Source organism: Poecile atricapillus, chromosome Z, assembly GCF_030490865.1.
Source record: "Poecile atricapillus isolate bPoeAtr1 chromosome Z, bPoeAtr1.hap1, whole genome shotgun sequence".
NCBI classification, from domain to species: domain Eukaryota; kingdom Metazoa; phylum Chordata; class Aves; order Passeriformes; family Paridae; genus Poecile; species Poecile atricapillus.
The window spans coordinates 10,456,962-10,481,590 of record NC_081289.1 but is presented as its reverse complement, the minus strand read 5'-3'; the positions used below and the strand labels follow the sequence as shown (position 1 = coordinate 10,481,590).

At 37.3% G+C, this 24,629-nt stretch overlaps 1 protein-coding gene across 3 annotated transcripts in view; it reads right to left on the bottom strand.

Annotated features, from left to right (window-relative positions):
* LOC131572986 (semaphorin-3C) overlaps window positions 1-24,629 on the bottom strand; it is a 115,882-nt gene that overhangs the window by 36,672 nt on the left and 54,581 nt on the right. For all 3 annotated transcript variants that reach the window (XM_058826463.1, XM_058826464.1, XM_058826465.1), the window contains exons 3-8: window positions 14,358-14,518; window positions 11,875-11,937; window positions 10,409-10,528; window positions 6,593-6,683; window positions 2,710-2,829; window positions 766-908 (exon numbers count right to left, since the gene is read on the bottom strand). In XM_058826463.1, the coding sequence (XP_058682446.1) occupies window positions 766-908; window positions 2,710-2,829; window positions 6,593-6,683; window positions 10,409-10,528; window positions 11,875-11,937; window positions 14,358-14,518 (698 nt within the window). The remainder of the gene's footprint in view (window positions 1-765; window positions 909-2,709; window positions 2,830-6,592; window positions 6,684-10,408; window positions 10,529-11,874; window positions 11,938-14,357; window positions 14,519-24,629) is intronic.

Here is a 24,629-nt window from a genome sequence, read left to right as displayed (position 1 = left end):
GAAAGAATGAATAGGCTAGCAGCAATTGTACATTTATAATTTTTCTCTCATTAAAGAAAAAAAAAATTGATTTTTCCAGAGATATTAATAGCTGCTTCAGTAATTTTTCATCTACAGTTGATTAGAGATATAAAAAAAACCCCAAACCCACAAAATAGAGACAATGAAGAGTTCTGCAAAAAAAAATTAATTATTGCCCAGGAATAGCTATAGCTCCTGAATTTAAATTTCCTGTGCACATTTTTAAAGTTAGGCTCACACATGCATCAATACAAGCAAGTAGAAAGAACAGATGCCATAAAAATGAAAACAGCATTTGCAAGTTAAATCCACCAACTTAAAAGCTTGATATTTTGGATATGCTTTAAATATTTTGAGTGTGTGTGTGTGTGAAAGCCTTCACTGCTTAAAGTTCATTTTTATTAAGAAAATAATGTGCCTTATTTGTGCCAAGGACAATTCAACAATTTCAAGGAAAATCCAACACTGGCAGCCATTCTGACTCAGTCAGAGAAATACACAAATTCCTGAACCTTTACATTTCCATATTCTTACACATAAAGTCAGATATACATAACCTGTTCAGACCCTAGCTGTGAGTTCAGTAACAACTCTTCACAATTATGAATGGTGACACAGGAACAGGAAACTTTGTCAAATCTTTTTGTCAAATCTGCCAAGGCTTTTCAAACATTTAGTCTTTTACATTATCATGTCACACTAGCAGCTTATCCCAGCAACCTGGTAAAAAAAAATAGTTCTTACTGGGCATACTCTTGCAATCATTGAATGAATTTGCTTTGTGCTGCCGCTGTTGTCTGTGAGTCTTTCTTTGAAGAAGAAGTAGATTTTGGCATCATTGGGGTCAGTGCCATCTGGGATAACATGAGCATCCACAAAAATAGGCTCTGAAATGAAAAAGTTTACCAAAAGGATGAAACCAAAAGATGTATCAGTATAAGCAATGAATGATTTGACATTTACTGACTGCTTCAAGGAAGTGGTGAATATACCAAATATTAAGAAGTAAATGGCCCCTTGCTGGCAACCATATGTGTTTGCATCCTCAAATTTTATTTCATAGCAGATTTTTAGAGAAGCAGTCCAGAAGCAGTGGTATTAGATTAATGCAGAGACTCAAAGACTTCAAGGAAGAAGGAAGAATCAGTGTGTTATCTGGGGCACCAAAAGAATGTCTCATTGAGACAAAACATAAAAATAAGATGGAAGAGCTTAGAAATATAACAAATGAGGTTCATAGATAAGAGAGGAAAACAATTTGTGTAACCCAGAAAAGGAAAGCAGAGTATGCAAATGCTTGAGCAGCATCTGACCTCATATCAGAGGCTGGTAAACATACTGAAATACATGTGCAAAACACTGCAAATGAGAATTAGGGAGAGAGAAAAACGATTTATAACCTTAACAGCAAGCATATAATGGACAGTGCAGGAGCTCTCAGAACACCTCCTTTGACTGAAGGAAGAAGTGGCCCCTTTCCCTGCATTTGTCTTTTCAATGATCATGCAAGATTGCTTGTCCTGTTGAAGTGCAGTACAAAGTTTGAAACAATCTGACACAAAGGTTGAATGTCTGACAGAAAACTCTTTTAAGACTGCAGCATTTTTCTGTTCACATAATTCTATTCTCAATTAATATAATAAATGTCATGACTCTGGCTCTAAAAGAACATGGAAATAAATTGTACTTTCAAGAACCTGTTTTGAACAGGTAGATTTTCCAGAAATTAGGCATTTTAAAATTTTCTTTTTCTCTCATTTTAGGATGCACACGTTAGGGTGTGCAGATAAGTATAAAAATGTACAACAAACAGAAAAAAAAAAATTAGAGAGCAGGCATAGTTTCCTTTTCATAGTGAAATGAATTTGTGACTGAAATCTTGTGATTTCTTTGTAGTTACAGCCAGACAGGAGTAATAAGTCACCATAAAAAATATCAAGACAAAACCACAGTAACTTTACTTCAACATACCTGAAGGCTTTTTAAAACTGTAACTGCTATGTTAGTTGCTCTAAAGCCTTTCACACCTACCTCTGCTCAGGGGGTTGACCACCATTTTCATTTAAATTGGTTTCATTGGAAGGAGTCTTCTTACCAAAAAAGACAGGGAAAATTTTCACAGTGATGTCAGTAAAGCAAAGAGTTATGTGATTCCACTCAGAAGGGAGTTTTTCTACTCTGTTTAGATGAACAATTCCTCACCACTGAATTAAGTGGCAATGGCCCTCATTGACTTCTCTGATAGTGGGACACTCCTCTGCACACATTTCAAATGCAAGTGGTGGTGAAACCTCTGTGCAGAGATGGATTGCCTTGAATTAACTGAAGCTGGTGGCTTAGAATCAAACTCTAATTTAAGGCAATATCTGATTCATTAGAGGTGTAGGCATTTTTCTAGAAATCAGACTGTCTGACCAATTGGCACTGGAAAGGTTTTCATGCACTTGCCCTCAAACAACTTGGTTCAGCCTTAATGCAAAAAGGCCCTCAGGTGGAGCTTGGTTCATGAAGGGATCCCTCTACATCTGTGCATTGTCTACAGTTTGTATTTACACACATTCTTCACAGTTCAACTTCATAAATTAAATTCAGAAAAGTTCTTTAAAATATAAGATCTTTGTTTTAAGCAAAGGAAAGCAGAATTTCTGTGAAACCCATTAATATTCTGGTAAATTAAAGGCATCTCACCACTCAGCCACTTGGAGTTGTGCTGGTCAGTCCTCACTGCATTCCTCCTGGTCAGACTGCGAAAAATGGCCGCATCTGTCCCCATGAAATCAATATACATTCCTGAAAAAAGCTCTTCATCTGAAAAGAATTGAAATGGAGGGGGAATTGTTATGGCTTTTGAGAAAACAAAAGTTTATTTTAAATTCATCAGCTCCTTATTTACACAGGAGTCTATAAATAGTGGGTCATGGGAATGAGGATTTCTCTGATTTACAAAGACTTAACCTAGAATGCATGAGAGTAATCAGATTTTTCTTAGAGACTTCATGGAACTGTACCATTAAATGTCACAGCAGAGCTGAATATATGGGAAACCATTCGTGATAGAAAGTTTAGTTGTTCCATTTGCACTGCTAAGGACTAAGGGAGAATAAGGCTACTGTTACCAAAAGGTATCACATTCAGTATGTTAAGTATGAACTTCAAAGAATTGTTTTTTTGTTGTTACAAAAGTAGATGAAATGACTGGATTGAATTTATTGCTGCTGTAAACTGACACGACATCTATTGCAGTCAATGGATCAGTGCCAATTTTTACCAGCAGCAGTTACGGCTGCCCAGGCAGCCTCAAGCTGACTTCAGTACTGCAGAGGCCAGACAATCATATTGTTGAACTTTACTCAGAGTAACACAGAGCAATAGTTGTCCCCTTTTGTGCACTTGGTTCTAAGCACAGGGTCATTATGCTTGAGCAGAATGAGACATTCAACTCCTACATTAACATAACTGTGAGCTTCTGCTCCCTGTGCAGGGCTGGAAACTCAGCCCATCAGTCAGGATGTCTATCTGTGTTTGTTTGAGTCTGTGTGTGTGCATAAACGTATATATAATTACAATTATAATTACATATACTATCATTTTCTACTCTGTGAATAACCAAGCAATTTCCACTGAATAATGACAAAGAAACCCCAGAGTAGAAAACAGTAGCTAAAATAAACTCTCTCAGAGTGGGAGTAGTGGCTGAATATGTTCCAGTACAGCTGGGTCCTTTGATTGATGTTTTTGTCTGTACTCCTGGACTACCCAGAGAGTGTGGTCAAGCTGGCAAAAGTCACAGGCTCAGAAATACTTGAGGCTATTTTCATGCTCTGTGTGTGTGCATTTTGTGTGTGTGTGTTCATAATCAGCATGGAAGACTACTGAGAAGCTCCTGAGAGAATCAAAACTCTGGAGAATTTGCTTTTCTGCTGCTAACTGGAGCCTGAAGTGAACCCTGCCAGGGCATCCAGCAGCCACTCTTCTGCTCTCACCTCTCCCTGTGATGACAAGATTCGTACACAGGGGATTTAAGCAATGCATTTGCTGCATGTTGCTGAAGTGTTTATTTCTGGAGCAGGTATTGACAGAATGATGTCAGATCTGTACAAATTTATAAGTGATTTTGTACATCTGCCTCCTTGCCTCAATCCATCAGAACTTTATTCTTATTATGAAACAAATGGGCTGAAAGAGATCAGGTTTATAGCTCTCACTAAATGTTGTGTACAGTCCTGTGCATAAATACATACATACACACCTCAGCAACAGTATTATACTATGTAATTTTAATCCTATTACATATCAATGGTATTACTTATGTCTTAAGCATTCCTAGTGTCTGTTTGCTAATCATGTATCAGAGGAGATCCATCAGTTCCACTTTGTTCTGGTAAAATCCTTAAATTCCACTCAGTATTTGGTCTGCACAGCACAATGAGTTCACTTTGTTTCTGGGGGGAATTACTGAATTGATGAGGTATGTCTGCTTTTATAAATATCTCAGTCCCGGTGGGGAGAGAGACATGCACCCTCCACACTAGCAATGCTTCAAGCACCTTCTTCATTGCTTTGATGCAAATGCATTTGTGTACAACGGCAAACTGTACAAAGTTCAAATTTATTTTTATAGCACCACTTTCTTCTGAAGGGTGAGTCAGCTTTCCTGCTGTATTCTAGGCCTGTGATGTCCAAAATAGTCAAGAAATTGCATCTAAATTTAAAAAGGGTTCTTTTATTGTGGGAGAGTTAGTTGGTCTGGTGGTATGTACTATCGTCTGAATATGGGAGGGAATTCCTCCTGCAGAAAGCTCAAAGGTGAGTCCAATACATTGGCTCAGTCCCCTCATTACTACATGAGCTGAAACTTAGAAAATGTTCACATTTCTGGCATGGATACTAAGGCTAAATTCATTAGAGCATAATGTTTTTGAAGTGACTGGACTTTACAACTGAAACTATAAAACCCAATCTGTGAACTCTTTTTTACAAGACTCTTTTTACCTTTGTGGAATAATTTAAACTTTGTAGATGAACCATGTCATGAAAGATAAGTCAAACATTAGGGAAAGTCTCCTTAGTCACACAACAGAGATCAAGGAAGATAACGAAAAGTCTGTTAAGATGAACAAAGCTGCCACAGATCTACTGTAGAAAGAAATGAGCTTACTATGCAAACAATAACTCAGAAACAATGCTCTTTAATGTTGCTATACAAAATCCAGAAGAAACAAGGAAAGGAAACAGTTGCTTCACCTAATACCACAATTGCAATGAGTAGCAGTGGACTCAGTTATCACTGACTTCAAACAAATATTTTCTTTACACTGTGAGTATCTGTAAACTCTATCCCTAGATCACTGTTGAGATAAAGGTGTAAGTGCAGCCAAGGTTCAGAAAGATGTCTAGGTAGCATTTACCTGTTCTCTAAAGGTGTTCACTTCATGTATTTGTGAATAGATATACTTGTCCTTTGTTGAAAATATATTTGCAATGAGAAATCAAAACAAAAAAAACCAACAAAACAAAACCCATAAAACAAAACAAACCAAGGCAATTTATATTTTGAACAGGCCATGTAGGACAGACTGTATAACACTTCCCTTAAGATCCATAAGATTTTAAAGAAAATATATTGCAAAATATGTAATAGACTTCAGAGGAAGGTGAGTATCAGAAACACTGCACATTGCTCCCCTGTAAGCTTCGGGTGAAATATGCAGTACCTGTGTGCAATAAGTTTTATTTACTAGGAAAGTTTCAAAAATCTGTGCAACTGTTGTTACCATCATAGCCAAAAATACAGCAAGGAGCAGGCACATGCTGAAAAATCAGGCCTTGGCACTAGGAGTGTGTGAACATACTGCAAATGTGAAAGGTCAGCTTACACTCTGTATTTCCAGCACTTCCTGGTTGAAAAAAATAAAAGTATCTTTTACAGATGACTTAGGCTGCTCAAAGTGTATGCCCACTTTGAGTTTTCTCATAGGTGTGTAACAAGCACAGCAGAAATCCTTTATTGCTTCACTTTCTGGCCTTTCAGATGGAAGAAAATTGCAAAATTGGTTGGGTAAAAAGCCAGTTGAAGAATGAAGAGCTTTATAGTTGGTGAGCTCTACAGCAGCAATGAGAACAAAAATGAAATTTAAAGCATCTGAAGTTTTCAGGCTTTCTTTCCCTGGCTACTCTGAGTTTTTAAAAATAATTAAGTAAGACACAAGTGCTGTCTAGGATGAACAAGGTCAGAAACCATTCAAACACAAATGCTAGACAGGGTAATGCAAAGCTGAAACTATTCCTGGGAACAAAATGTGTAATCTGGAAAAGGGAGAACCTTTTGTTTCCTGTGTCTCTCTCCCCCTTTAAATAACTTATTCCTGCATTTCATTTGTCCACCCACTTTAAGCTTCATACAAGCCTTGAAACACAGATGGATCCACCCCTTGAGCCCATCAGCCAGACAAAAGGCACTGCTCCTGGGAGGCTGAATTCTGTGTTCAGCTCCCTTGGGTTATTCCATCAGCCCACCCTACACATGACCATATGGGTTTAGACCTCAGCAACTTGGAGTATCTTTACTTACTGATCATCACAGACACAGTATTCACGTTAGGGTTGAAAGAACAGCGTCCCTTTCCTGATTCACACTTGGAGTCGATCTTGAAGATTTGTTCCTGCAAAGTAGATTTGTGTGTCACTTCTCATGTCAGAAACCATTAGATCTAAGCTGATTTTTATGCCTGGCTGTTCACAGCATTAGCACTGCTCTATTAGCAGTGCTCTATTGGCCACTTTTACTGTACTATGGGTAGTTTAACTCTTCTATTCAGAATTCCATCATTTTATTAGATAACACTGACACATGGTTATTTCCAAGACTCTTATTATAAATTCAAGACACTGAATCAAAAAAAAGTTCCCTCTGTGTCTGTTAAGGATAGGTTGACTGATCTCTGCAATAATATCTGTGGAGATTGCTCCTGTGGGTTTGAAGTTCTTTATCATTTATTTTCTGAATATATTGGTGTACTTATACCTGTCTAGGACATTACAATAAAGCTATTAGAACAATAATACATATAAAATAAAAATCTCTTAAAACAACTGTCATTAGATTATAGCATAAATAATTTGGTCTTTACTGAGCTATCAGACCTCCAAAAATCTCCCAACATTTATTTTCTTCAATACCGTCTCTTGGATTTCGTGTAGAGCTTCAAATCCACAGTGATAGATGATTTATTGATACCTCTTACCATGGTCTGAAATCTCCTGGGGTTTGTTGGTTGTGTTTTTTTGGGTTTTTTTTTAAGAAATGATGGTACAGTGATTTGTTTATATGTTTTGTACTTTATGAACAGGAAATACATTTAGCAAAGTAGAAGCAATTTGGACTACTACAGCTTAAAATACAAACAACCTGAATATCTTTAAAAAACCTGCTCCTTTTGGTGCAACTCTTCACTTCTTTGCTCCCAGAAATATTAGCACAGTGTGCTCAGCAAGAAGTGACTCAGGCCCAAGATCATTCCTAAAAAACTGCAGTCAACAATGGCAGATACTCTGACCCAACACACACTGTATACCAAAGAACTTGTTCTTAGGCTCCTACAACAAAATTCCAAACTTCAACAAAAAGCCAAAAGACACAATTGCAAGGAAAAAAACCCAACAACAAATAACCAAACTGAAACATTTCCAAAGAAAAACGTAGCTGACAAAAATTCCAAAGCAAGTCTTCTGTCAGGTAGATGCCAAGAAATAGTTATTTGAGAAAGGACAGAAACTCCTTGTAATCCCTGTACCAGTTAATGTAAATCACAGGGGAGTGGGGATGCCACACAAGTCCCTAAGCATTTGGCACCAGCAAATTGAAGATTACACCAAACTCAAATGCACAGCTGCATCAGGAAGTTTTCATATCATTATCCCCTCTTTTCCCCTTCTGTTTTGCCTAGTTTAATCCCAGAGATCTTATCTACTGTTTCAGTAATAAGCTCTCTAAACAATGTAAAACACAAGAATGAAGTTTCTAATGTGATCTTGGGTGGTATCTTTGTTGTTTTCTTACTTCTAGATTATATGCAGCTTGATTCTAATCCATATTTACTATATTAAACCACTATTTACCAATTCAAAATGCCCATTAGTCTTCTATTAAGAAAGCTCCAGGATTACACTTGATTTTCATATATATTAAACTGCTATTTAGTCTATAATTATTCCACATAGGGATTACATTTCCTTCTGTTTGCATTTACTTTGACATTAGAATATATTTGGGTGACTAAGGGAGTAATTACCAAAGACCAAAGTACCAAGCGTGCCAAGGAAGAAAATTAATTGTTTCATAACCTCTGTTTCAGGGAAAAGGGTAAAATTTTACTTCATCAATGTAACCCTCTTTTTTTTTTTTTTTTTTTTGTGAGCTCATGTGGGGTCCTGGAGACAGAAGAGCAAAACAGGCCCAGTTCTTACGATTGCTTGATATGACTCTGTCAGGATTTGTAGCTTCTAGAGAAAAACAGATGTGCTTTGTAAAATATTCATTTTGCACGTGCAAAAACAGCCTTTTGTGCATTGAAAATTGTACCAAATAGAAGGTGAAATGATAAAAGCAGAGGAAAAAATGAATTTTCACTAGTCCCATCAGTACTACATGGTTCCTCATTCTGCTCTATCAATTAGTCATGCACAGATATATGCAATGAGTTCAGAAGGAAATGCTTGGGTTTAAACTGTTATGCTATTGTTGGCCTGTACAGTAATGGCTTTGAGCATGAAGTGTCTACAGTCAAGTGTCTCAGACTCCAGATGTCTGAAACAGCAGTTTATTTAATCAATTGATCATAGGCATGCAGCTATACAGACAGCCTAAGTGAAGCCATTTCTGCTTTTCCAAGTCATGTATCTTTACTTTTCATTTAAGAAATTTAACATCTTGCATCATCTGCAGATGTAATTTCCTGCCCTTCCCTCTGTCCCAATCTCATTTACAAACAGTCTAAAATAATGAGATTCAAACTTCTCTGAGCTGAAATACCAGTACTTAAGATGATAGAGTATTACATTAATTAAAGGCAAATGAGATCACTGTTCATGTTTTAAATGATTTTTCAAGAAATAGAATAATGCCGGGAAAAATTGACCCCCATTTCAAAATACATCAAAATAAGTCAATGAAGAATTTTTTAACCAGGATAGATTTACATACTAATTCTGCTTGCTTCTGCTTTTAAATCCAGGCCTACAGTCTCTACTTTTGGATATTTTAGTAGGATTGAAGTGCAGTGATTCTCAGTGCATGCTCTGTTAAGGACACTGGAGCCAGGTAGGGATCTACCAAAAGTCACTGAGCTCATACCATGCAAACTGACCTGGAGAAACACTGACTAATCACCTCCCTGGCAACTCTGCAGCAATCTTGGGTCTCGGCCAGAATTCCCATCCCACTCCCAATTAAATCAGTGATGAATTTCTCAGTGTCTTCCCGAGAAGCCAGCCCAGCTTTTAAAGCTGCCCTCACGTGGCAAAGCTCCAGGTAGCATTCTCTGATCTTCCTTCCCAACACATCTGCTTCCACATTGTTCTGCAAAATATACTGCACACCCCTGTGCCTGCAGACATGAATCTGACCCAAAAGCTACTGAGGTGCTGCCTCCTGCTTAAATGCCTTTCTTTTTCCTTCTAGTTGATTAATTTATTACCTATTACATTTGCACATAAACAAACACTTCACTTTCAAATCAGGAAACTTGGACCACACACTTCTGAAACATCTGATACTTGTACTGAAAATACACTCAGTAAAACTGAATATAGAAAAACTGGAGACCTATCTAGAAAAAATAAGATCTTACAGTGAAACTTACCAACTTTGTCTGGACACCATCTAGTAGGGCAAAACTTACACAGTAGATAAAGTTCCTGTACTGGGATTGCGTCTAGCTGGTGTTAGGCTGAATTCCAGTTTAACCTGAATAGTTAGCCAAATTAAGGGCTTCTCCAGGGAACCAGTAACACATGGAAGTTATAAAAAGTGGACTTTGTATGTTACTTTTCATCTAACTGGCTATTTTTTTTCAAGTTTTTTTGGGGCATTTTTCTACCAAATGGTAGGAATGAATCCACCAGCAATGTCAAATAAAAAGTATTATCAAATGTATCCTAGATTTTGGTATGACTGTGGAATTTTGGACAACCATCATATTTGAGGCATGATTTTTGATTCTAGCTGGTATCAGGTCAGAAAACTATGGACCTTTGCTCTTTGGCACCTTAACATCGGTGAAGGAACACACCAGGACCACTGATTCTTGCATTTTCAAAACTTAGAGCTTTCGCACCAGACCAGTAGGATGGACCACAAGATGAGTGGACAGATTGAAAAGGGAGGTACCTCAGACCTGCGTCCCCTGTTGATGTAGACACAGACGGGGCTGAAGGCGCCGCTGCCGCAGACGTACAGGTGGGTGCGGTTGTACGACTGGATCACCCGCACAAAATTCCCACAGCCGTGCTGCAGGAAACAGGGACACACAGAGAACAGTCACCCCACAGTGGCAAATGTATGAGATGTTGGGAACTCCAGGGAACAGGCATGACATATCATTTTAATTGCATCGTGAAAACAACTACTGAATTTGTTTGTCTCTGGATTTGGACAGGTGTTTCCTTTCATGTCACTTTGCCTGCTTTGGGGAGCTGGGCTCTCTCTGATGGAGCACCACAGATGAGTTATAGAGGAGTCCATGTAGCTTTCCCACTTCCACACAGCAATCCAATTTTCATTCACATATTTCTCTTGCATGAGAGGAAGTAGGACCTCTAGAAGACCAAGGTGTATGTAACCTTAGAAAGTTTCCTTAAGGACATCTCTGAATCTGTCTCCTCTTCCCCCAGATTTGTTCAACATAAATGGAGATAATTAAAAAGAAAGCAAGTCCAAATATCAGATTTTATTGTTTATATAAACAATTTATTTCAAAAACTTTAAACTGAGGTTTGCAGTCAATTGTTGCTTTGTATTGAAGACATACAGTAATATCTTCAAATCAACATGAAAATTAAAACAGAATGTTAAGGGAAACACAGTTCATAATATTGGATTTACAGTTTTTTCCTTCCCTTTGTTCTCTAACTCTTTTATTTCTTACTATGATCAGGTGTTAATTCACTTTAGGCTGAAAATAGATTTTTTTCATGAATATTTTTTCTTACCCATATCCCAGCACTGCTTTCATATTCAATAATCCGAACCTCACTCAAGACAGTGAGAACTGCATATGTTTTATGAGCACAGCGTTGGAAACTGTGCCATCAGTCATCTTCATGAAAATCAGTGGAGTTAATCCTTGTTTGGCAGACTGCAGTGGTTTATTTACTTTTAAAGGCATTCACATTTTTGGTTCAGCAGGAGCCAGCACCATACAACATCATCTGAAAACTGGTGCACAACTGGGGTCTTCAGACTGCAGTCAGTGGGCACCACCCACCTTCATTCACAGTGAGCTCCTGGGGGAGCAGCCAGCCACAGAACTTCCCCACTCGGAAGAGCAGCTCAGCAGGCTGTTCAGCATCACCCCAGGACACATCTGGAAAAGCACCATTTCCCTGCTTGATTAGTAACAACCAAACAAGGCGAGGAAATGGACACTGCGTATCTTCTCCCACCTGGCAGTCTGAAGATTCATTCTGTTTACTTTGCCTGATTTTCCAAAATTTTACTTTATAGGTTGGCTTTCAAAGCATTTTAAAAGAAAAACAAAGACTTATTTCATTTTGCTTTGGCTGCACTCAAGGTGCTCTTACTTTATTGCCAAATACCTAATATGTGTGTAAGTGTGCATGTGGATTATAACTTACTGTAGGATCCTTTCCAGCCATTTTGCACTCTTCAACCTTGTTTGCCGATGCTGGCCAGAAAATCTGTAAGGAAAGAAGTATTGTTCAAGTAGTATATTGATTACATAATTTAAAAAAAATAGTTTTACTGCCTCACACTCATAGATGAATATTTAGATAAAATTTACACTGATTATAAGGAAAAAATGGATTTTTGTTGGTAAATAAAACTGCCTTAGCATGCACTTAACAAAATCAAGGTTCAAGTTTTTGACTGATATATATTAAGTTTATTACATATTTTTAAGGCAAGTTAATTAATTCAGATTTTTTTCTTCTAAAGAAGAGAGATTTTCCAACACTATTGCCTAAATTACTATCCATCTTTACTTTTTTACTTGTATTGAACTTGTAGAAATTATTCACACTAGAAACCAGAAGACTTAAATATTGAAAGAAGAGCTCTTGTAAAAAATTTTCAATTCTATTATTAAAGGTTTGGCTAGATTATGATAAAACCTACTTGAAATCTCAAGATTTCACATTAATTTCTTTCAGAGAGTTTTTCAAGAAATACCACAGTGTCTGAACATTTATCAGTTTATCTCAAACTGTAAGTATTTTGAGCTTCTTCCATTATTTATTTTGATTTTGAAATAGGAAAGACATCCATTACAAATGTATCCCTAGAAACCTAGTAAATGACAGAGCCTGATAACATTTAGCCCCAAGATAACATAAACAGTATCATTAAAGGATCTGTGTATATATGTACACACACATATATAGATGTAGAATTGTGGATTTGAATGTATATGTATATAGGATTTCTGTAGATATATAGAATCTGCATAGTGAATCTATTGTTAAAATAAATAAACAAATGGAAGACTGTGCAGAATTGCAGTGATTCATTTTGAACTTAATACTGGGTGATCACATTCACCGCCAGAAGGCTTTGTGTGTTTTTCCTTTCTCTTGATTTTTTTTATTTTTTAATTCTTGTTTCTCCAGGCCTACATGAGCTGTTGAAGTGCCTCACAGCTTTACAGTGCAGAAAATATTCCATGTAACAGAGGCCCTCCTACCTAACCAAACCCAGCACAGGATCAAACCCAACCTGCCAAGGACAGGAGGGAGCGTGCCGTGCTGGGGCACAGCTCCTGCCAGACCAGGGTGGCTGGATCACTGTGAGATGGAAATTAGCCAAAAGGTCACAGAAGGTATTTCAGATCCTAGGAGGCAGCCCCATTTCAGAGGGAGATTTGGGTACCATTAGGAGGGGGGAAGGATGCATTCACACCATTGAACGAGAGGCATTTAATTTAAATGGGTAAGTTAGAATCCCTGGCTCCCTGAACAATAAATTCAGGTCGACAGGAAAGTCCAGAGAGTGATTCGGAGCAAAGCCGAACTTGACTGTGCTCAATCACTCTCTGGCAGCGCCCCCTCTCTCCCCTGACACACTAAAAGCCTTGTCTCTTAAGGAAAGCATTTATCTTCCCTATTGCCAGCTGGGTATCGCTGCCCCTCTGAGGTACAGTAATAAAGCCCAGAGATTAAAGGACTGGATGGATTTGGAGGAACAAGGTACAGTAATAAAGCCCAGAGATTAAAGGACTGGATGGATTTGGAGGAACAAGGACTTTTTGGTGCACTTTCAGGCAGGGCAGTAGCTGTGACAGTCTAAAGACAGGCAAGACAAAGTCTGTAGACAGGCAGTAATAGCTCAACAGCCAAGCTTCTGGGCACACAAGTACTTCTGCAGGTCACCTATTTCAAAAGCAGAGAGGCTGAATTTCAGCTGGCTTTGGAGACAAGAGAGGAATCTGTAAGCATTTGATAATGTTATTATTTTCACACAGAGATTGCCTACTACTGTTTGGTGAGGGAATACAAAGTCCTGGGAGAACACCATCTCAGAAGGTGAGAGAAGACAGAAAAGAGGTGGTGTCAAGGAATAGCTGTAGGTCACAGTACCCAAAAAACCCAAATAAGGTGTCTCAGCTACCCAACTGAAGGGCAAAGGCTAACACAGACATAACAAGAGATTGCAAAATAGTTCAGTGATTAGGGTTGATAGCAGAAAACAAAAAAAAAAAAAAGTAGTATAAGGTTAAGGAAACCCTGTCCTTGCTTTTTTTTTCCATATGGTGTGAGAATGGTAGTGCGGATCTTATTCTTCCTTGAGGATTCTTCCAGAAGTGCATCTCTGAAATACCTGATCTTGCAAAGAGGTGAAAAGTGTCAAACCACACAGGTTCTCCTTGTGAGGTCAGGCCAAGCAGAGTATTGCTTCACAATTGGTAAACAGGTCAGTTTTAAACAGTGTTTGAGGAACAGCGTATAGCTTCATCCGCATTACACATCAAGCCAGGACTGAAAATTCAATAAGATGAGGGCATGGACTTCAATGCAAAATAATCAAACACCATTTTTTTGTCTTAAAAGGAAGGGCATGGAGTAAAGCAACCTCAGATTCTCAAAATAAAACTTGAACTTACACTGAGGGGGTCTTGGCTTATATTGTTAATATTCAGGGACAGAATATGATCTTTACTCCCCACGTAGATCCGATCCTGATCTTCATCCATCAATAATATCCTGTAATCCAGGGGGCTGTGGGATATCCTGTGATACTCAGAGGTCTTAGTTTCTTGCAGCTCTGAAATAGTAAAGACAGTAGCATAGTAAAGCAGTTCACTCACGTTTCTTGCTTCTCAACTGCATTTCTTTCTAAGTAAAGACATCTTTAGACACAAGTGGGGTAAGAGAGGGAAGAAAGTGCCTCATTGGACACTAGACAATAATACAATGGCTGACATAAAACAAATTTTCTTTTTCCAGTTTGAATACAACTATCTTGTGCATTAAGTAGACATAGCTCATAAAAATCAGGCAGTGCTGTTATTCATTCATCTAATTAACTCTTATTTTAATGGATATTATTATTTACAGGTTTGGCTTTTAAGGAAGATAATTTATTAAATTAATCAATGTGTTCAACATTATGACTACAGAAAATCCACAAGATCAATGAACATTTTACTTCCTTTCCCTAATAGGGGGCTTCATTAAGAATAGGTTTTTATCATTTTCAAGGTCAAATTTTACTTTGTTCTTCATCACCATGCATGGCTTACTTAAAAGAAAAACAAAATTATTCAGTCAAGCCTCAATGTGCCTGTTCATTCAGTTGTTTGTTTACAGGTTTGGACCAAACTAACAGAACTGTAGAAGGAACTCTATTTTTCTACTTAAAACTTTCTTCAACACAGTGAAGAGAAAACATGCTTTGATCTCAGCAGTGCAGGATCAGGCCTGTTACAGGAATAGCAGGAACTGCAATCTAAGTATTACTTGCTGCCCTCAAGAAAGCTCAGCCTTCCCATCTTTGCTTGGCCAATATATTTTGGCCCCCAGTCAGACTGTTTTACTTTTCTGTAATAACAGAAGGGAGATTTCTCAAGAGCTGAGAGTGGAAAAATAAGACCTTAATAAACAATTTGTCTTTGTTAAAATACTTAACATATCATTATGCTTTCTTTCTTCATGAATATTAAGATCGAATCGTGTTCCCTGTGACTCTAAAAGGGTGGTAAATACACAGTACTTATGAAAATGAAGTGCTGCTATCATGTTTATTCATAAATGTAAGATCTGAGCCCACAGTTCTCAGTTGCAAACGTTGTCTGGGACAATACGGGTTGTCACTTTTGATAAAGATTTTTTAAAAGCAAATTTTTTTGCTCATTCTTTCTCTATGAGAAGCAGTAAATGTCTTATACAAAAGTAGTCATCTAAAGCTACTGATATTTTATAAAATAAAACTCTCAAAAAATAAATATTTTGTATATGTGCTCCTGAAAAAAAAAAACAAACCAAAAAACTGTGCCAATAAAAGTGTGCCTCAAGTCTGAACCTTCTGCAAAAGACATACTTAGCTGAAAGAAATTTTTTTTTTTTTTTTGAAAATTACTTAAGATGGAGAGCCATTTTTAATAGCAGGCAAAAGCTGGAGTCCTAGGATTTATGCCTGTCTAGTAGAGAACTAACGATTGCAAGAACACTTATCAGAATATAGTTTGCATTGGTAAATATGATACATAACTCAATTTTTTATCATTGTTAAATAGTTTCATAGGAAGATGAAAAATTTTTCCAGTTACTGAAAGATAATTGTATTTTGATTAATTTAGATGTGTGACAGCTTTCAGGAGCCATTTATTTAAGATAATATTAAAAAAACCCAAATAGTATTTCTTTTGTCCCTTGACAACAGATAAACATACAATCAAGATTTACAATCTGTGCCTAAAAACTGAAAAAGAACTTGTTAAATATACATGAAAATTCTTCACAGTACTTTCAGAAGTTTTTATTTAGTGGTTCAAAAATCAACTGTTCTACTTCACTTTAACAAAATTCTCCCTGTAAGCTCTTAGCTAGGATTGCCCCAGGCACCTGGAGACTCACCAGCACAGTGCCATTAACACCCAGGACCTTTGGCTGCCCTCAAATGCTCACAGCCAGTCTCAGACACTCGTGCTCATCCCTTTTCCTGGGCATTATTAACTTTACCATAACATTTGGCAGCTGTGAGGTGAAACTGAACCTTCTCCCACCTGTACACTTGATATACCAGGAAAGCAGAGATAAACTGGGAGGGTTTCCCACACAGCACGGGGTAAATGTGAGCACAGTGAATGCACAATGTAATGTTCCACCTTCCTGCCTCACTGACTGACACTGCCTGACAATGAAACCACCATGGCTGATGTAAAACATACTCATGATGATTGCTTTTAAACAGACAGAAACAACAGATTTCCACAATTTTCACTTATCAAAATCTATTATTTTCTTGGAATTTTAACCTCTTTGAAATGGTATTCTTTCCTAGGCTCCTGAAGGTAATCTGCCTCCATCGAGCTGCTGATGAACACCTTATGTCAGGTTACAAAGCTATGGAAACTCAACACCATTCATAAAAGAAAGGAAAGCTGTGAAACAAATATTCTCACACTGATTTATTTGTTTTATTTCTTTTAATGCTGAAGCTTACAGCTTATTACACTCTCTGGGCTACTCAAGCAAGTAGGGAAGGAATTTATACCTAATCAAATTCTATTTTCATTCAACAAAATTTACCACACAATCACCCAAGAATATTTGAATTTTTAAAGATTTACTATCTGGTTGTTGTTGCTTGGAGAAAGCAGTGGCTGCAAAGATGCTGTATGATCTGTCACATTCCCTTTCATCTCTCTCAAACAAAAGTTTTTGTCAAAAAATGAAGAAGATATTTACTGACATTCTGAGCAATTCTATTCCATGCTTTGAGAATTCAACCAAACATTGAAAGCAGTAAAACCTAGATAGAGAATGATGCTACAGACATCTCTCTGAATACTAAAAAAAAATTGTCAATAAAACAATATATATGTAACTTTCATCCTTAATGATACAAAAATAATCTTTGCTGGTAGTTTTCTTCATCACTTGGTGAAATTTGCCTTTCCTCATGGATAAAACCAATACCAACTTGATCGCTGCTGTAAGATATCTGATCTTAGAGGACAGGTTGCTCTAACAAAAAAACAAAAACCTCAGTGAGTTCTCTTTCCAGAATTATGCTTATTATTGAACTGCACATTTTGGAGATCCCAATGACTGGGAGTTTTCTCTGTACACAGTGCACAGATTACTGACAATTAGACAATTTAAGTCTTACTCTTTAATTATCCTTCTAATCCACCACAAAAAAAAGCATTATTTTTAAAAAGTGTTCTCACAAAAGAAATAACAAAATATTTGTGCCATGTCTATTACTGACATCACAAAAGCCTTTGTAACAAACCTAAATACATTGGCCAGAACAAAACCATTTTGGCTATTAGAGACAGGTGTGGTTATCTCACACAGCCTATAATAACCAAATTGTCCAGCCTGCCTAAGGATACAAGAGCTAGATCCATCAGGTAGTCCTCTGAATGTCTTATTTAATCACTCAACCTCAAACTTTCATCACTCCTTGTTTCAAATTCAATGGTAGCACTATGTTAAAAACAGCCTGACTCCCAGACTAAGGAATATAATTATCTCTGATATATAGAGGTAAAACCCTAAGTAACTTCCTTGGTTGACATCTTATAAGGATGTTTGATGCATTTGCTACTGAAATTTATGCAATTTTTAGCAGGATCCTCCCAAAATACAACCTTCCTTTTTGCAGAATCACATAACCACTTATTAATGAATGTTCAACATAATCAAGAATAACTTCAACATAATCAAGAATTATCTTTAGTTGCAGGGTTTGGTAAACTACAGCCATGGTGTGCAAGCATCCCTAGCCCAAGTTCAAAGGACTGAATTCATCCAGTGACAAACTGTGGATGAAATGGGAGACTGCATGCACTCTGCCATCCCTGGGTTTCCAGCCTAGCAGGGCTTCTTTGAGCAAGCCTAGGATGGTCTGACAAACTTTTAATTTAGGATCCCCTGTGGAAGAGTGCAAGAAATAATATGCTTTCCTCCTTATATCCTGCTGGCATAAGGATTCAGTCTCAAAAGGCTGTTTATGGGCAAGTTCAGAGCAAAAGCAGAGATTTGGTGCCTCAGAATCAAGCAGGAGTAAAACACAACAATTCATTCACACGCAGCACCACAGTGAACAAACACAGCTTTCCAGGAAGACGGGCTCCATCTCCCCACAGGACCTCTGCTGCCCAAACTGGCATGGATTTTATGTAGCCTTACTGACATGGAAGTCAGCAATACAACATTTTATTTTACATTCTCATGGGGTGTGGGGTGCACAACTCACATGCCTTGTGTGTATCTAGTAGCAAGCTCGATGTTAGCCTCTGGTTACGGAGGCTGTAAGACTCTCTTAAGCCTCATTAAGTTTTGAGTTTGTGCCAACAAATATGCCAGCCCATGCCAAATGTGAGACTGCAATGTAAAATCTCACCTTCTAGGAACTAAAAAGAAAGAAATTTTCTTTCTCTTTTTCTTTTTTTTTCCCTAGAAATAAATACTTAAATAGAAAAATATTTTTTTATTATAACATCAAATGGAAATAGTCCCCTTTTGCCAACAGGTCATGTTTAAACAGGTGAAAAAGTAATTTGTACATCTAGACACTATGCAAAATGTTGCTAGTATTGAATGGAATGGTTATGTATTTTAAGAATGTAAGTGAAATCTGAGGTTTTTGCAGAGTTACCAAAAATAATTTAAAAAATCCCAAAACCAAAGAAGTTCAGCCAGAAGAAAAGTTCTGTTTTATTTTAGTTTAAATATTCTCCCTTCTACTTTGTATTTACAAATCTGTTTTGTAACATTTTAGCAGAAATGATTGGAAAATATTTAGTTAAATGGTATCAGATTTCATAAGAACCTAAAATTTTTAATTATTTTTGGCTTTATTTTTAATTTTTTAAAGCCATAGAAGAAATAAATGCACCATTTTTATAGTTTACACAGTGCATGTGGAAATAGTCTGCTATAATATTGCAAGTCTGAGAACACCAGTGACTACTTTTTCAATTTTATGTATGGAAAGAGAACAAGTAAAGCCAGAATATTTCTCTTCAAAACTTCAGAATGAATCACCTTTGCCCTGTCAATATTCCTTTTCTTTGAAGATATATGTATTGATTCCTGCTGGTTAAAGGGCTGAGATAAGGGAGCTGCTGAAGCATTTTGCCACTGCTCATGCAGTGTTCAAACCATCCCTCAGCCACGCTCAAGTGAATCCCATTGTGAAGGGGGACACAGTCACCTCACCAAAGAGCCAAAAGTGGCCAGATGTGCTGCTGGTCATTCCCTTGTGTGCCTAAACTACACAGGGCCCAAAAAAGCTCAGGTGGACCTTTGACCTTTTCTTTATCTCTTTATCTCTTCTTCATGCATGAGACTTTTCCTCTTTTCTTTAATGCTGTGACAATGAAATCTGGCTTTTTATACAGGAGTAATAGCTTCATAAGAACTAGAAATCACAGATGTGCACACTTGCTTGCTTCTGAATCCATCTGAAAGGGGTTTAATTCATTTTTATTAAAAAAAAAAAAGTGAAAGGGAAGAAAATAGATTTACAAATGCTCATAAAATCACAGGCTAACTAATTAACAAGATCATTTGAACAAGAGAGAAGGGAGTTCAGACAGTACAGGCTGAAACAGAACCCTCTCTTTGCTCAGAGCTAAAATGTATAATCTGCTAGAAGGAAACTTAATTGCTGCATTTGGAATGAGAGTAAATAACAAGGAAATGTCAATGATATCTAAGTATGATCTGGTTCAAATATACACCTTGAATACTTGTGGGTGTATTTGCTAAGTGAGTTGAGAGTGGAATTTAAACATTACTGGACTGAGATAGTGCAGTCTTTTATAAAGGGAAATCAGAGCACCAAGGTGAGGTCTTTGGAGAATCAGGCCCAGAGGTGGCTCTAGCATATCTGAAGAACAATTTGTCACCTTCAGCAGTTTAACATATACATTAGGAGCAGTAAAACACTCAATAGCTCTTTGTGAAGGGGACCATGTGTTGATAGGAAAAGACATACCAGTTAACAGTTGACCTTAGGCAGAGCATTCACATATGTCAGTAGATGGGTTTTTTTTTTACAATTTGCAAAATACTCAAAACTCTTGAAATCCTGGTTACTCACAGACTTTAAAAAAAATCATAATTGAGTATTAACTGGCTTTTAACACTGTGCCTTTTAAAAAGTTGTACCAAAAGGGAAATACTTCATAACAGAGTGCTGTTTTATTAAAATTACTGAAATCTGTAACAGAATTTTCATCTTTTATTCATCTTATACTTTATTATTTATATTTATATATTTTGAAGAAAAAAGGAGGGGCATATCCTCTGAGGTGTGGGCAGCTGCCAGTTTTGTGCAGAAGGAATGTGCTTTCTAAGCAAAAGCAAACACACAAGAAGAGAAAGCCACTTACTCATGTGTGGCAAAATGTATTAACATGGCTTTGTGGCACACTTATGAACCCAAGACACCCCACGATGCTCTGTGCCTCTTCATTGAAGCTTTAAATTATGAAGAAGAGATATCATTCCTTTTTCATTTTCAAGGATATTGTCATGTGAAATCATACTACATTCCACAACAGAAAACCTACTCCAAAACAAAGAGAAAGAAATGTGTCAATGTTTTCCAAACTGCAGTTACACAGCTATCCTAAATCTTGCCAAATATTCCAGTATTGAGATTCCTTCATTGAGCATTATGCAAGACCACCCACACCCTCCAGCCATCTAGTCTCACTAGGCTGTAGACACTTCTGGGCGTAATTTTCAGGTTATTCCTCCATTTACCTCACTGTAAATCTTGAATAACTCCTCTGAAGTCTGTATAGGCATTTCAATAAAAACATTGAAAAGTATGCTTCTTGCTTTTTAGAGTGAAGTTCCAATTTTAGTGTGAAGTTATAATTTTATATAAATGCAATTTGAATGTTTTATTTCAGAACATGCTACAAATACTGCCATTCTACAGAACTTTCTAGAAGATATCCTATTTTTTCAAATATTATCTTGTTCTTTTCTTCTCATTATTATCCTGTCCAGGCCTTGCTTTCATTTTGGGTCCCAAAACGAAAGGGACAACTTTGGCAAGCTTGGAGAGCTATAAAGACAGGCCAAATGGGTTTAAGATTACTGCAGCTGAGTTACGCAAATCAGAGCCAGTCTCCTCCAAGCTGTGTGTGCAACAAGCCTGTGTACAACAGCTCTGCAGCATGAAAGCTGCTCTCCAAGAGCTGCATACCTCAAAGTCTGCACAGTTACACAGAGTTTACCCCTTTGGCTGCTTTCCAAAACCCACGGAGAGAGAGGGCCCTTGCCACACTGCCCAAAGGGAGCTCAGCCTGGGTGCACACAGTGGCTTTGCCATTGGCACTCGGGATGTTTCTGTTTTCCAGATGCAGGAGTGAGAAGATTTTGGCTGCCAAGAATGACATTATTTTTGAGACAGAGTAAGAAAAAAAAAAGAAGCCACACCCCTGGAGAAGTCAGACAGATTCCACATAGTTTTGCTTCTTCTGGGAGAAGTATATCTCGTCACTGTAACCTCTTGTGTTTTTGCTCTTCCTTTTTTTTTTTCTAGTGGACCACCAATCACACAACTGGAAGAATGGCTGCACTTCTTCCTGTGATGCTCAGGCATGCAGAGAAATGTTCCAAGTAGGGATCAGACTAACTGGACAGCTAAACCCCTGACTGTATGCAGACACTAAAACACTGATACAAATTTACAGAGAGATATGAGGAATGGAAGAAAGTGAATTCTTGTAATTATCTGCCCAAAAAAATTAATTAAGACTGAAGCTTGTGGTAGTCTTCAAGTCAGAACTGGGCAACAACATGAGATCTGGGAACTGTTCTTCCAAATCATATATCTTCATCCCATTTGCCACTAATGGGTTAGCCACAAGGACAACAAGGTCTGAGTGGACTTCTCTTTAGTTCTGCATCTCATTCAGACTATTGCTTTTGTGATAAAAGCAAACCTTTTAAGGCTTAGGCTTAAGTACCTGACTATCTACTCCCCACAAACAGATGGGTCAGATGATGTCAGCTGAGACATCTCTGAATATTGGGAAGGGAGAGAGTGTAAGGAAGGCTGGGTGAGAGGTAGGTTGTTTTACTGCTAGAATTGTCTTTGCAAATTTATCTTTCTGTTCAATCTAAGTGAGCACTTTGCAGATGTATCGAGGTAGTCTGTAGACAGTGAAGACATAATTTGGATTTTGCAAAACTGACAGCTACTGGGCAGTAGCAGTGTTCAGTTTTGAAATGGTAATACATCTTTGCTGATGTACCAACAATGGTGACATTGAACTGTAGTAAAGATCTATCAAATGTTTAAGAATAATCAACACCTAAATAATGAAAGCTTGATAGTAGTCTCCTAACTCCTTTTCAGACTGAAAAAGCTCTTAGCTCACATGCAGTCATTTTCTCTCTGAGCATATTTTCACTATGCTGCCAAATTATTTGTTTCCAGAGTTAATAAAAACTTTTTCAGAAAACGCAGCTTATCCTCTGAAACTTTTCATTATGGTTTCTGTAATAAAGTAAAAACCCACTTCACTGTGGCAAGGCAGAGGAACCCTTTCCATTATATTCCTTTCTCTCCCTCAAAGAGCAACCTCCCCAGAGATTCAGCTAATCTCTGTATGTCTACAATTGGCATTATTGCCCTTGCTGCAGTAATCCTTGCCTTTATTGATGTTACCAACTGTACTGCAATTTTAGCCATGCTACTTTATCCACAAATCTCCTTAAAACATATTGTTCATATCTTCACCAGTCACTTCTCACCACTACTCTTTAAAAAATAGGGCAATTTAGTATATGCAGGCTTGGTTAGAATTTCATTATTATTATTATCAATTTAATCAAATTAGGATTAGCTATCAGGCAGACATCAGGCATAAACAGATCAAGCTAAATCCCAGTGCTTAGCTTTCATTCATTCTTCATTAAAATAATGTAAAATTTACCCAGTTATGAGCAGAAGAAACTTTGGAAGGCAGTATTTCTCATTCAAAAGAATTACAGTAATAAATTTGTTTCAGTTGACTGCTGAAATAAAGGGTAGTATTTTTATATACAAAAAAAATTTGAATTTTGTGGGATACTCATAAAAACAGTTAAGTTGTCCATAGCGAAACCAAGCAAACAAATATGTGGCATGGCAGGTATCACACACAAATAGGTAAACCATTGCTTCTTATTTTTGGTGTGTTTTCTTGTTTCTTCAGTATCAGTATGTCAGTGGGATGCATTTACCTGTCTACATAGTCTTGTCTATATATCAGATAATCATCTCTATATGCCAAGTCAAGATAGTTAGCAAGCTCTGCTTTACATCTGGGAGGGATAAAAGAAACACTTATTCTCACTCAACTGTGTGAGAAAACAAAGCAGCTGGAGGTCAACAAATGGCATCCCCTGCTCAGTGAACCTTCCATGAACCCCTAGTTCAACACGATGCCAGAAGGGTCATTATATTGGAGATAACAAATTTCACCAAAAGCAACAGCCACGCTCAATCCCACAGTCGTGTCACAACTGCATTTATCCAAATCTTTCATTGGTATTTCAATTTACAGAATTTTTAGAATAATAGAATACTTTTCCACATTATTCTTAATTCCTTTTCCTATATTTATTTGTTGTTCTGTATGCTTTAGTAGAGTACCCACTGTACTACCCCTTGTAGCCTAATTTGAGCTCTTGGATTGAATTTTATTTTGCAGCTGCAAGGCCACCCAGCCTTTTCCACTGACAGGAAGCAAGCTGCTTTCTGGACGTGGGTGTTTGGGATGCTTTCTGAAGCCAAGGGAAGTTTGGTTTGGGAGAAAAGGTCAAGCCTCTCTTTAAATGTCTGGGCAATTGATTCTTTATTTTTTCTTGAAATAGATTTTTCTGGTATATTAAATGCATTCTCTCCTATTGGATGAATAGCCATGCGGTGTCATCAGATTACACATTAATTTTTATTTATTCTTTTTCAAATCACTGTTATGACACAACCTGCTTACATGGGGTTTGCCATGTCCCCCAGAGGACTTCAGTGGTTGGACACAACTGGAAATCATTAATATCATTACCAGTGTTTTCTGCTCCTGTTGCTGAACATCGAGGACTGTTATGAGTACTTAAAATATTAAATTAATTAAGACTTAGAGTGTTTTTTTTTCAAGTGTCAACTTTAAAAACAAAATATTTCTAAGCAT